This window comes from Ursus maritimus (genome assembly GCF_017311325.1).
Source record: "Ursus maritimus isolate PB19 chromosome X unlocalized genomic scaffold, ASM1731132v1 scaffold_X1, whole genome shotgun sequence".
In the NCBI taxonomy this organism is placed as follows: domain Eukaryota; kingdom Metazoa; phylum Chordata; class Mammalia; order Carnivora; family Ursidae; genus Ursus; species Ursus maritimus.
In genome coordinates, this window is record NW_024423319.1 from 113,027,397 (window position 1) to 113,041,322 (window position 13,926).

At 40.2% G+C, this 13,926-nt stretch overlaps 1 protein-coding gene across 3 annotated transcripts in view; it reads left to right on the forward strand.

Annotated features, from left to right (window-relative positions):
• The first annotated feature begins 1,937 nt into the window (after nt 1-1,937).
• Nucleotides 1,938-13,926, forward strand: part of ACE2 (angiotensin converting enzyme 2) — a 41,338-nt gene continuing 29,349 nt past the window's right edge. For all 3 annotated transcript variants that reach the window (XM_008696415.2, XM_040634118.1, XM_040634122.1), the window contains exons 1-5: nt 1,938-2,123; nt 7,974-8,132; nt 11,414-11,507; nt 12,170-12,313; nt 13,744-13,856. In XM_008696415.2, the coding sequence (XP_008694637.2) occupies nt 1,938-2,123; nt 7,974-8,132; nt 11,414-11,507; nt 12,170-12,313; nt 13,744-13,856 (696 nt within the window). The remainder of the gene's footprint in view (nt 2,124-7,973; nt 8,133-11,413; nt 11,508-12,169; nt 12,314-13,743; nt 13,857-13,926) is intronic.

The window sequence follows — 13,926 nt, forward strand, 5'->3', positions numbered from 1 at the left end:
TTTTTTTTTTTTTTTTTTAGAGACAGCCAGTGAGAGAGGGAACACAAGCAGGGGGAGTGGGAGAGGAAGAAGCAGGCTCATAGAGGAAGAGCCCGATGTGGGGCTCGATGCCATAACACCGGGATCACGCCCTGAGCCGAAGGCAGACGCTTAACCGCTGTGCCACCCAGGCGCCCCAGGATCTTTTGATTCATATTAAGGATAGTAAGAATCCACCCTTTTTGATGTGGCAAAAGCAAATCTGTCATCTTCACTGAAGGCACACATCCCTCTGCTGCTCTTTATTTACACCTCCATTGTTGCTTTTAGACTACTGACCCCAGTGGAAAGGTCTGTATTCTAGAATCAAATGGCATTCCTGGCTCTACCACTTACTGGCTGAATGAGGTTTGGCAATTGATTTAAGTTCTCTGAGCCTCAATTTCATAATCTGTATAATAGCGATAAAAAAAAGATTTACCTCTAGGAGTGCCTGGGTGGCCCAGTCGGATAAGTGTCTAACTCTTGGCTTCGGCTCAGGTCCTGATCTCAGGGTCATGAGATCGAACCCTGCACTGGGCTCCACGCTCAGCACACAGTCTGCTTAAGATTCTCTCTCTCCCTTTCCCTCTGCTCCTCCTGCTTGTGTTCTCTCTCTCTGAAATAAATAAATAAATCTTTAAAAAAAATTTTACCTCTAGGTTTGTTGTAATGCTTAAATGAGATATTATAATGAAAAGCGCCTTGAACTATTACTTAGAATTATTTTTTTCCTGTTCTATAATAACATTAATTTAACAACTGTGGAATAAGGGAAAATTGTGAAAACTTTTTTTTAAAGGCTTGGTTACTGCACCTGGACCTGGAAGACTTGTTTTTCTGGGTGAAGAAATATTTTCCCTGAGTGAAGGTTTCATAATCACAGTCAAGCTGGCCCATGAGCGCTGCTGTTTAAAGTGGCTCCTCTCTTTTATCTCTGATATACCTACATCCTGGGAATGAGGACACTGATCCAGCTCCTGAGACTCCACAGGACAATCACTGAAGTCTCTTTGAATTCTGTTGCCATGATCCCATGGTTTTGGATGCCCAGAGCGTGACATGGACACTCTTTGAATTTCATACCATGCAGAGTCATTTTTATTTCCCTGGGACCTCAACTGAGTTTAGAACAGGTAAGTGAAAGGGAAGGCAGCACACAGTGAAGACAGCCATAGAACCAGTGTTCAACATGGTCATCTGAGAAGTAGAAAGTGAGCCTTTTTAAGTTTACCCAAGCCAGAGCAGGTGAGTTAACCTGTGGAGTGAGTGGAGTGGAGGGTAGTCTTATACTTTTAAACAATAGCCATGGAAATTAAAATTTATCAGAAAAAAATGAATTCCATAAAGACAAGGGTAAAGCAGTTTATTTAAGAAGGGAAAATGTTACCCAAGTAGAGAGAGACTTTCTGTGACTATGAACTTGAAATAAAAAGAAAGGAGAGATAACTGACTTTCAGTGAAATCATCTGGAAAATATGTAAGTTCCACTAATACCCCCATGATCCCTAAATCTAGGCTTCTTTGGTCCCTGTAAAATTATAACACCTTCAGTGTATCTTTAACAGCTTTTTAGGAACATATTAACCAAATGTGCAAGTTCTGATCTCGCCATAAAATACTAGGAGAGCTATGATTTTCTAGGATTAATGAATAACATTCGTTTATTTGATTTACTTTAAAAACTCATTCTAAAATCTGTTTACGTATCTGTCCTCTCCAGGATGAACTTTATATTGGTTCAGCAGATTGTTTACTGTTTCTTCTTCTACTACTACTTCTTCTTCTTTTTTTTTTTTTCATCTTTCCTGCTCAGTGCCCAACCCAAGTTCAAAGGCTGATGAGAGAGAAAAACTCATGAAGAGGTTTTACTCTAGGGAAAGTTGTTCAGTGGATGGGATCTTGGTGCATAGGGAAAGATGTTAGGCTCTTCCTGGCTCCTTCTCAGCCTTGCTGCTCTAACCGCTGCTCAATCCACCACTGAGGATCTGGCCGAGACATTTTTGGAGAAGTTTAACTATGAAGCTGAAGACCTGTATTATCAAAGTTCCCTTGCTTCTTGGAATTATAACACCAATATTACCAACGAGAATATCCAAAAGATGGTGAGTTTTCATGGCTACATAGGGGTATTTGTTGCTTCTTTAAGATTAGATTACTGCCTCTACAACTGAAAAGGGAAATCAAAGAAATGCTCTGAGTTGTGAGGTTGGATGTTTGCCTTAGTATTTCTGATTCTGGAGTCCCAGATGACTAAACTTAATTGACCTTGGGGCTCATTTGGAAGCGGTTACAAAACAATTCACTGGTCTCAGTCCAGATTCTTAGAAACCAGTGAACATGCTTTGTAAAGTTGCCACCATAATTCTCATCATAATCAGGTTTTCAAAGCATTTCACAGAAATGCCATAAATTATTGGGTTAATAATTTCCCCAAGCCTACAATGTCAACAGGAATATCTAAAGACTCTCTAAAATGATATATTAACTGGAAAATGCAATTGGAGGCTTAGTGAAAAAGCTAGCTAGTAATTAAAGTAACCATGGGTCTGGAGACTGGATTTGGGAATTCCTTCCTTCATTGTCACGGGGCTCTAAGGGACTTCCAAAGGTCACAGAATCCATCCAGAGCCCTCGCAGAAAAACCATAATTAAGCCAGTTTTGACAAATCTCAGGATGCTCCAGGAAAGCAAGATGCTTTGACAAGTGCAAGGATTTAGGAATTTCTTTTCTCACCGATCCCAAAGCAGTGTCCTTACACATTTGTGCTGGAAATCGAGCAACATTATTTAAGAAAAGATTTTGTGACACTTGTATAGCAATATATTCCTTCAAAAATGTAGTTCAGATATTTTTTCAAATGCTGAGTAGGTTGCATGTTTAAATTACTGCCACTCACAGGACAGATCAAACCTAAGACCTACCACCTCATTTGAAATTCCCCAAGAGAAGGTTTTCCATTTTTCTAACGCTCAAGGAAATCCTGGAGATTTTGACAGCCTGGTGTTGTCATAGGAGATCATTTGTTTCTCGTCTCGTACTTTGGTCTTACCTCTCTTCATCTCTTTATTGTTGCTTTTTCCTCACTTTTTATTTGACCTCTGTTGGAGGTGCCTATAATATACCATGTATTTGTTTTCATTCTCAGCTGAATAGTCCAGTAGGTGCTGGTGAAGGTGTACCAGCTTCATGCCTAAGGACTCTGGAGCCAGACTGCCGAGGTCTAGATCCTGGCTCCAGCACTTTCCAGCTGGGTGAGCTTCAGCTGGTCAATTAACCTCTCTGCACCTTCATTATCTCACCTGTGTAAAAGAACATCCCGCTCCTATCTGCCTTGGAGGGTGGCTGTGAACACCAGATTCATACCCAAAGCCCCCAGAATGGTGCTCGATGCTTGTGAGCATGAGAGAACAGCGCAGTCTTATTGCTCTGAGTGTCGGAGGGAGTTATAACTGCTGAAGAGACATGTAACAGTTCTGCTGAGTGCCCTTTGCTGAGAAGGCATGTTATCGAATGGGACGGAGTGATGTTTGTTGATATCATCTCTGGATCATTAAGTGTTATTACTTTTGAATTGCAGTGGTTGATGAGAGCCAAGACCAGAGAGGAAAGGGCATAAATCACAAAGTATGGTCAAGCTGCAGAAAGCATAGACCCTTTAAAGGAAAGTGAAAGTGTTAGAATGCAAAAAGGAAGCAGGTGGCCACCGGCTACACGCCGGGAGGGCAGTCCTGTGGTCAGGAGCCGCTGCTGCTTCCTGGTGCATGCCAGGCACCTGGGTAAAAGAGCATGAGGCTAATTTTGGCTAACTCCTTTGGTTTGGAGCAGTTTCATGGGGTTTCAGACCCAGTTATTGGACCTGGGGAATAAGGTGAAGTTTTTTTCTTTACTTTTGCTATAGAGAGCTTTTAACGACAGCTTTACTGAGATATAATTTATGCACCATAAACTTCACCAATTTAAAGTGTACGATTCAATGCTTTTTAGTATATTTACAGAATTGTACAACCTTCACCAATATCATCTAATTTTAGAACATTTTCCTCACTCCAGAAAGAAACCACATGCCTGTCAGTCATCACTCTTCCTCCCAGCTCCTAGCCCTAAGCGACTACTAGTCTTCTTTCTGTCTCCATAGGTTTGCCTACTTTGAACATTTCATATAAATGCAATCGTACAATACATGATCTCTTGCGATTGCCTTCTTTCACTTTGCGCATTGTAGCATATAGCATTACTTCATTCCTTTTTGTTGCCAAATAGTGTTCTGTCGTATGATTTTTCTTTATTCTTATCATAAAAATTTTCAAACATGTATAAAAGAAGAGAGATGAGTATATTGAATCTCCTTCTATCCATCACCCAGTTTATAAATTATTAACATTTTGGCCAATCTTGTTTTATTTTTCTACCCAACCCCACACTTCTTGGATTATTTTGAAGGAAATCCAAAACATGGTATAGTTTTATGTGTGTATTTCACCTTGTAGTTCTCAAAGTATTTTAAAAACAACCTTAATAACAGTACCATGCCAAAAACTTAACAATAACTCCTCAGTATCGACAAATATCTAGTCAGCATTCAAATGCACCCTACTGTCTTATATTTCTTTTTCAATTTCAGCTGTTTTGTTTGAATCAAGATCTAACAAGGTCCTCTCCTTCCAATCATTTCGAAGGATGTACTCTACCTCTCTTTTAATCTACAGAGTCCCTCCCTCGCTTTTTTTTGTTTTTGCAATTTATTTGTTGAAGAATTAAATTTTTGGTGCTATAGAAACTCCCACTTTCTGGATTTGCTGATTATGCCCCCTAAATTTTGCTTAACGTGCTCTTTTGTCCCCTGCATTTCCTGTAAACGTATAGATCTAGGGCAGAGGGCAGAGCACTTTCCTGTAAAAGGCCAGATAGTAAATATTTCAGGCTTTGTGTGCCCTATGGCTTCTGTTCAACCTGCCGTTGTAGTGCGAAAGCAGCTATAGATAATACATAAATGAGTGTGACTTATGTTGTAGTAAAACTTTATTTACAAAATCAGATGGTGCACAGAGTCCTGATCTAGAGATTTGATCAGACTCAGGTTTCACCCCTGAGTTATTTAATGGGTGTGGAAATTGAATTTCCACTACTAGCATGGTGCGGGAATATTGACCCAAGAAATTAACAAAAAAACTAGTTTAGGTCCCTAGAGCTCTGGAAAAAAAAATAGCTTGGGATGGAACAATATGTTCCGGAGGTCAAAATTAAAGGCAACATCATGTAATTTGGGGGGAAAGGATTTAAAGTATAATACTTATAGTATGGTAGTGATAAAGAAAATAAAACAGGTATCTTCAAAGTACCCGTATACAGTATAATTAAAAAATATTGTAAGACTGGGCTCTTTTGGGGACTGTGAGTTGCTTCCAGAGGAGATTGAGAATAAATTATTCCTATAATTTGGTAACAAAGTTCTACCAGAAATTTTGCTTGACGGTAAATTGTCCTGGATTGGGCGAAGAAGGATAGGAATTTAGTGGTAAGTGATGGGTTGCATAGATGAGTCTGTGCCACAGACCAAACTCTTCTTTCCATAGCTCACTACTTCCCACTCGTGTGTTACAGAGAAGAACAGAATGTGTTGAATTCCATCTATAGTCAATGGTTAGGAGCGTTGTCTTTGGAGGTAAACATATCTGGGTTGGCACTCTGGTTCTTTCAAATTACTAGCTGTGTGACTTAGGGAAAGCTATTTACCTGCTCTGTGACTCAGTTCCCTCATTTGTGAAGTGGAGACAATCACAACTACCTCACAAGATTGTGAATATTAATTGAGAAGTAGTTCCTGAGGGGTTGTATGTCTCAATAAAGAGAGAAATCATTTTCCATATTTACTGCCACTATTTTCATCTCTTGTCTGATCCGTTGTTGTCGTCCCCACACACCATTCCCATCATGTTATGTGCCTGCTTGGAGCCCCACAATGTGAATTTTCTGTGATTCCCTAGTATTCAAAGAGTAATAATCAAATTCCTTGGCCTGGAAGATGCAGTTGTGCCCGAAGTCCTGCCTTTGGGATTGGTACTAATTATCTATTGTGTTAAAAATTACCACAAGCTTAGCAGCTTAAAATAACACACATTTATTATCCCACTGCTGCTGTGGGTCAGGAGTCCAGGCATAGCTTAGCTGCATCTTCCATTTCTGAGTCTTATAAGGTTGTGATCCATGCCCTGACTAGCACTGTGGTCTCAGCTGAGGCTTGACTGGGGATGAATCCACTTCCAAGCTAATGTGGTTAGTGGTAAGCATTCAGATCCTTGTGTGCTGCTCGACTGAGATCCTTAGTTTCTTGCAGGATATCAACCAGAGGCCATCCTCGATTCCTCAACATGTGGCCCTTCCCACAGGGTTCTGCATCAAAGTCAGCAAGGGAGACAGAGTTTTAGCAAGATAAAAATTAGAATCTTATATAACATAAATACGTGCATCCTGTCATCTTTGGTATATGCTACTGGGTAGAAGTGAATCATGGCTCCTGCTCACACTCAAGGGGGAGGGGATCACACAAGTGTGTACCACCTGGAGGTAGGGATCATGGGATCCATCTTAGAGTTTGTCTACCACAGGATCCAGGATCCCGATGCTGTCAATTGATTGCCATAACCACTATTTATTTCTCTCAGCCCCTTTATGCACATATGAGTAATGGAGACAGAATGATTTTCTATCTCAGGGGAGTAGGAAAATCAAATGAAGTAAATTATTCTGCAAAGTACTCTACATCCATCCAACTCCTACCTCCTTTAAGGTCTTCTCCATGAGGGCTTGGCCAAATCTACTTGTCTGCATGAGTCTTTCTTTTCCTATAGCAGAAACTGCTTGGCCACTCAAAGTTTATACATTATCATATGCTCTAATACTTCATTAATGCAACATTCATGATGCGTACCTTATCTGTCTGACAAAACTGTAAGCAACTTAGGGACAAAGAACTTTTTTTCTTTAAATTATAAAATAGCTAACTTTTTTGAATGTTTAGGATGTATCAGACACTGTGATAAACATTTTATTATTTGTTAATTCTTCTCATCCTTACAACAACCCTTTGAGGTAAGTCCTATTACTCTCGTTTTACAGATAAGGTAATTGGCTCAGAGAAGGTAAGTAATTTGCCTAAAGTCACACAGCTAGTCAGACGTGTCTGACTTCAAGAATGGAGCTCTTACTTGTCTCATATGCTGCCTCTTTTATATAGTCTAGAGAAGTACAATGTACAATGTAATTGCTCATTTGCATCTTTGATAAATGGAAATGAGTTTGTACATTGAGAAAAGACTACACTAGAAGAGTCTGGAGAAGTCCACTTGCCTATACCGATGTTCAAGATGGGAAGCAAGTGAGTCCTGGAATCATCACCTGCTTGTTAAGTTTTCTTTTACTGTTCGAAAATCACCATGGCTACCAAACGGCCATATTCTGGGCAACCTTCTTTGGGGAACATAATTTAAGATCAGAATCTCTGGTAAGTCATGGCACCATGGAGCTCACTGCAAACTGTTTCTCATTTCTTGTCGTTCCCATTTTCATGAGGGGCTGTATTCCCATTAAGTGTGCTCTAAGCTTTACTGGGCCCTCCCTTTAGAGCATTCATCCTCAAATCCTTGATTAACTCACCCACGTCACAGTGCTAAGGCCATAAATTCCAAGGCCCCACAATGTGAAATATCTGTGAGAATTCATTTCCAGTTCAGGGGATAGGACCCTTGGGAAAACTAGGCACTGGGCCAGAAAGAGAGAGTGACCAAGAGTGGCCTGGTCACTCTTAACTTAAGCCTTGACCTTCAGCAAAGTAGAGAACTAAACCACTCAGGAAATATGAGATATTCTGCCAGATGTTTTTTGGACAGTATCTTCTGTTCTATCTGTTCAAGCCTTGCCATTCTGACTTCAAATTTATTTTTTGTCATTTCAGAATGATGCTGGAGCCAAATGGTCTGCCTTTTATGAAGAACAGTCCAAGCATGCCAAAACATACCCATTAGAAGAAATTCATAATTCTACAGTCAAGCGTCAACTGCAGGCCCTTCAGCACAGTGGGTCATCAGTGCTCTCAGCAGACAAGAGCCAACGAGTATGTGAACATTCTAGCACTGACCCCAAGAGCTGAAATATTTGGGAAACATTAAACATCAATATCCCCATGGCTGCTTACTTTATCTGCAAAGGTAGTGATGCTGACATTAGAAAGAGCTCTGTGCCTAAGTAGGGTGACCCCATAATTTGTCATCCAAACTGGAATCCTTTTGCAAGTGAAAGAAGACACTGGTAATACTTATGTTAGGACACAGAGTTAAACCAATGTTGTCTGGGCACTGTGTTGTATACACATACTGTATACAGAAGTCACCTTCCTGAGGACCAGGCAGCCTGAAGAATATGCTTAATCTATGTCAGTCATGCTCAACTGGGCGTGATTTTGCCCCCCAGTGACATTTGATGATATCTGGAGACAGTTTTGGTTGTCATAACTGGGGGAGGGGGGCAGCTATTAGCATCTGGTGGGTAGAGGCCAGGGATGCTGCTAACCATTCTACAATGTACAAGACAGCCCCCAATGACAAAGAGTTATGTGGTCCCAGATGTTAATAGTGCCAAGCTTGAGAAGTCCCATATGTGGTCCAATTCTTTCCCCCTTTCATTCTTGACTCTTCTCTGCAACGTCTTTAACAAGAGGCTAAGAACCTCAGCTCAAACCGCTTTAGAGGTGGGTGATTCATCCCTTTCCAAGATATCCATTCCATATGTGGGTCCCCCTAATTGATGGAGATACTCCCTCCATTGAACATTAAGTGCTTTACCTCCACTTTGTTCAGCCTACTGGATCCAAATTGCTCTTTCCTACAGTAGTTTTTAAATAAAAGAAGGCAGCTACTTTTTTTTAAAAACTACTTGAGTCCTTTTTTAAAAAAATCTAGGCTAACTATACTTCACTCTGTCAATTTTCCTCTATACAATAGTTTCAAGTTTCCTAACCAGTCCTAGCTGCTGTCTTCACTTTGTCAGTAACCTTGAACTAAACACCACACTCTGAGTTGGTTCCAGTCTGCATGAAGGTGAGCAGGAATATGACATTCTGCACCCTGTGCCCTACATCTATTAAGACAGTCTAGGATTCTATTAGGTTTTGGTTTGGGTTGGGTTTTTTGATGTTCAAATTCCATGTTGGCTTCTATCAACATCACTGACAATGAAGTCTCCAAATCTCTTCCACCGATGTTGCTCTAAAATGATAGCTTTCAAAATTCTATTCTTAAGAAGTAGGTAGTTTGTTCAAGTTTAAGAAAGCCTGTATTCGCCCTGTTGAAATAATATCTCTCATCCCATCTCTCTAGCCGGGGAGCCAGCAATTTTTTTTCTGTAAAAGGAAATATAGTAAATATCTTGGGTTTTGTGGGCCATCACGATGAGTTAACTCTACTATTGCAGCAGGAAATCAGCATAGCTAATACATAAACAAATGAGTGTGGCTGTATTCTGATAAAACTTTCCAAAAACAGGCAGCAGACGGTATTTGGTCTGCAGATCATAGTTTACAGACCCCTGATCTAACCTATTAAAACATTTTTATCTAAAATATTTGACTATTTAACATCAAAGTCTTCTTTCTCAGTTGCTTGTCTTCTGGAACTCTGTGTTGTAATCTCCATCTATAAAAAGAAAAAAATTCATGATAAGGACAAAGATAAAACCATATGGCACATATCTTCCTACAAGTTGATATTTATTATTCCACATTCTTTGGATCCAATTATCCAACTCGTTGTTAATCCACTTTATCTTATCCATTCCATGCTTCCCCGTGTTTTTCACAAAGACACCATGTGAAACCCTGCCCGTTGGTCTTTTAGAGTCTAGACAGCTAGATGGAACCTGGACACTGTATTTTTATAAGATCCCAGGTAATTCTAATGTGCAGCCAAAGCTGAAAACCACTGAAATGCATGTAAAAGCTTGGAGTGTTTGGGAAGAGAGGAGACTCAAGGATGCATGAGTTCAATGGAGAGGAAGGAGGGGAGATTGAAAAAGCAGATAGGCAAAGAGACCATGAGGAGTTTTGTGCCATGGTAAGGAATTTGGATTGATTCCTACGTACTATGGGATCTTGTTGAAATTTTAAGCATGGGATCTATTTCATGTTTTAGGATAATGACTCTTACAGCAGAGTGAAAGAATAATGGAAAAGGGAAATAGGAGAAGGGAAACAGAGCCTTTCAGCCAGTGCTTCTTAAATCAAATGTGGAAGAGAACGAGTTCCCTTCCCTTCCCCTCTCCCTCCCTCCTTTTCTCCCTCTCTTATTCCCTTTCTTCTTTTATTACCAATCCATTGTAGATCAATACTTGGTTAACTTCATTGCTCTCATGCTTAGATGTCATGGAAGTATCAAATGGTTTTAGAAGTTTATAAATATTTATTCTCTTAAAAATTTATTCTCTTGGTAACTGTACTTATCACAGAATAGAAACAAACCATTTACTGTCTTGCACTGGTCCATGGACCATAGTTTGAGTAGCACTGCTTAACTCTATTACCTTTACTCTCTTTACCTACAGGGTAAAGTTTAAACTCCTTAGTGTGGCACAGATGGCCCCTCATGACCTGGCCCCCACTAACCTCTCCATCCTTACATCGCCCACTTCCCTCCGTCAGCATCACTATGCCAGTTTCCTTCAACGTGTCATCACTTCTGGAAGATGTCTGCTCTTTCCCAACCTCTATTCATCTTTTAGGCTCTGCCTTCTATCTCTTTTTCCTACTTGACCAATTCCTACTTCTCTTCCAAGACACAGTGCTAATGTCCCCTCCTCTCTGAAGCCATCCCTGAATCTCCAAGTTATTCATTTGTCCACTCCCCACCAGACTGCCCCATCACTTTTTCATGACAGTTATACCACTTGTCACTTGGTTATTTAATTATTGATCTCATGTCTGCTTCACTGTCCCTTGACTGTGGGGTCCTTGAGGACCAGTGACTTATTCGTGTCAGTTATCCGAGTGTAGGACATAGTACATTTTCAGTAAGTGTGCACTCAAAGAACGCTGAATGAAACAACAAATGCCCTTCTCAGTGCATGTGTACCTGAGCGACATCCCCGGAATTTTGGTAGATCTGTTTATTTCAGTCACTCCACATGTTTTTATTATGTGTTTCTATCTAAGGTTCTGTGTTAGTTAATGGGGGGAATTTAATGGAGCTATTCCTACTTTACATAAAAGAGGATACTTGGCAAAGATGTGAACTGCTGTATTTTGAGGCATAAAAAAAATCACATGGTTGAAAGGACATCTTTACCTTAGTGTTCTGTACAGCACACTTCCCAGCTTAAACATTGTTTATTATGTTTAATTTGCAGTTGAACACAATCCTAAATGCAATGAGCACTATCTACAGTACTGGAAAAGCTTGTAACCCAAATAATCCACAGGAGTGCTTATTACTGGAACCAGGTAGGTTATTAATTTTGAGCAATGATTACGAAATTTAATTTTTTACTCTAAGTTTTAAAGATTTCATTTGTTTGCTTATTTGAGAGAGGGAGAGCATGTGCCTGTGCATGGGGGTTGAGGCAGAGGGAGAGGGAGAGAGGGAGAATCTCATGCAGACTCCACGCTCAGCCCAGAGCCCTACACACGAGGCTCAATCCCATGACCCCGAGATCATGACCTGAGCCGAAATCAAGAGGTGGATGCTTAATGCTTAACTGACTGAGCCAGGCACCCCTTTTTACTCTAAGTTTTAAAACTGAGATTGGCACTGGATGATAACATTGTGCCTTTCAAATGGATAATCCAAAGATGATAAGATTCCAAATAGGTGTTTTAACATATAGATGAACTTTTAACTTTTAACAAAACTTCATGGTAAATTCTGTCACATTCCAAGGAATTTAATTAAGTTAGTAGCTAAATGATTTCAATGGTTTATTTTCTCTGCAGAAATATTTTGAAACTATAACAAGGATGAAGAAATTGATAAATCGTGAGATTTCATTTAATGACCTCCATGTCTGCCAGCCTTACTTTTAATTATTTAAAGCTCATATAATTGTTTGTGCATAAAAATATTACAAATGCATGTCTGTTTCCTATTGGGTGCTTTACAATGACAGGTTTGGATGACATAATGGAAAACAGCAAAGACTACAATGAGAGGCTCTGGGCCTGGGAAGGCTGGAGGTCTGAGGTCGGCAAGCAGCTGAGGCCGTTATATGAAGAGTATGTGGCCCTGAAAAATGAGATGGCAAGAGCCAACAGTAAGTTCGCAGGTCTATAGAGGTCCTGAAGCCCTCTATGTGGCTGTGGGCTATTTCTCATGAATTACCAAGGCTGCCCTTTGATAGAAGAGGTATCCCTAAATTAATGATCATCTGCTGAACAAATTCAGGGTATGTGTCTCAAATACGAAACTACTAGGAAATAAGGGATGGTGCACTGACATTCTACAGTTTGGAGAGCTCAGGAATGAGACTGAACTACAGCGTGTCAAACAAATCAGTTGTCCAGGAAAGTATCAGGAACCTGAGGTAGCCTGGGGATTGAGCAGGGATGCTGTTTCTCAGATAGTATGGGAGACAGAGACACTGTCTTTCACCTAAACTCCTATCTGGCCACAGTTTATTCTCAAAGGCCATTTGTGTGTTTAACTCAGGGTGGTGTCCCAAAAAGAAAAAAACTTCAGATAATTTAGGCTGGAAATCCATTCTGTTCTGCAGATGTAATTATAACTCAGATCGTGTGGTCATAAAACTCTTAACATGGGGCAGAATGTCCATATCTCCTAACTTATTGTCCTGCCTGAATGATGAGCTGAAGCTGTGGCATTGTGAGTAACTTTATGCTTCGGTGATTCACTGCCCCCTGGGGTTGAGTAAGGAAGAATTTTTTTTTCATCTGTTGTTTCTAAATGTCTCTCACTGCCTCTTAAACTGGTATTCCCAAGCCACAGGCAAGCTGGAGACAGTAGCTCATCACCATATCCTTCCATCCAAAGAGGTCTTTCTCTCTTCCTCCTGATCATCCATTGCCAAAGTCCATGTAAAAGTAAAAATTATCAGAACACATTTGCAAACATTATTGGCTAATATCCTAACGCGAGCTTGTGTTTCCTGATGCTGAGATACTGCATGAAGCACAGAGAGATGTTCCATGCAGACATATAATTTGCAAACAAACACAGGCCCACTGTGGCAAGGTCTAAGATGAGTTGAGTTAGATGTGAAAATATAAGGCCCTGAACAAAAGGAGAATTTAAAAACTCAAATCCAATCACATGTTTTAAAGCCAGAGATACAAACTGAAGTATGGAGAGGGTAGAGACTGAGGGTTAGGAGACTTGGGGTGTGCCTTTGCCTCTTACCAGTGGGATGATCCTGGACAAATGATTTCACCATCTAAGAACAGCCTGCTAATCTATATGGTGGGAATTTTAATAATGTCAATCTTGTAGAATTTTTGTGCTTATTAGATGAGATAATGCATTAAAATTTTTGGCAGAGAGCAAGTGCTTGACAGATCCTAGCTAATGTTATTCATTTGATCCCTTTGAGTTATTACTTAGAAGGACAGTAAAAATGTGACAGAGCTTTGGATTTTTTTTTAAACCTCCCAACAAGGTTAATCGATATATACAGTGCTTCATCTCTTTCTTTCCCTTATGTTCTCTTCCTTCTCTTTTTAAAAACAGATTATGAGGACTATGGGGATTATTGGAGAGGAGATTATGAAGAGGAGTGGACAGATGGCTATAACTATAGCCGCAACCAGTTGATTGAAGATGTGGAACATACCTTCACACAGGTGACCAAGGAACCAGACACAGAGACAGATGTAGGGCAGTGTGCGGGAAGAAGGGACAATGACCAAAGGC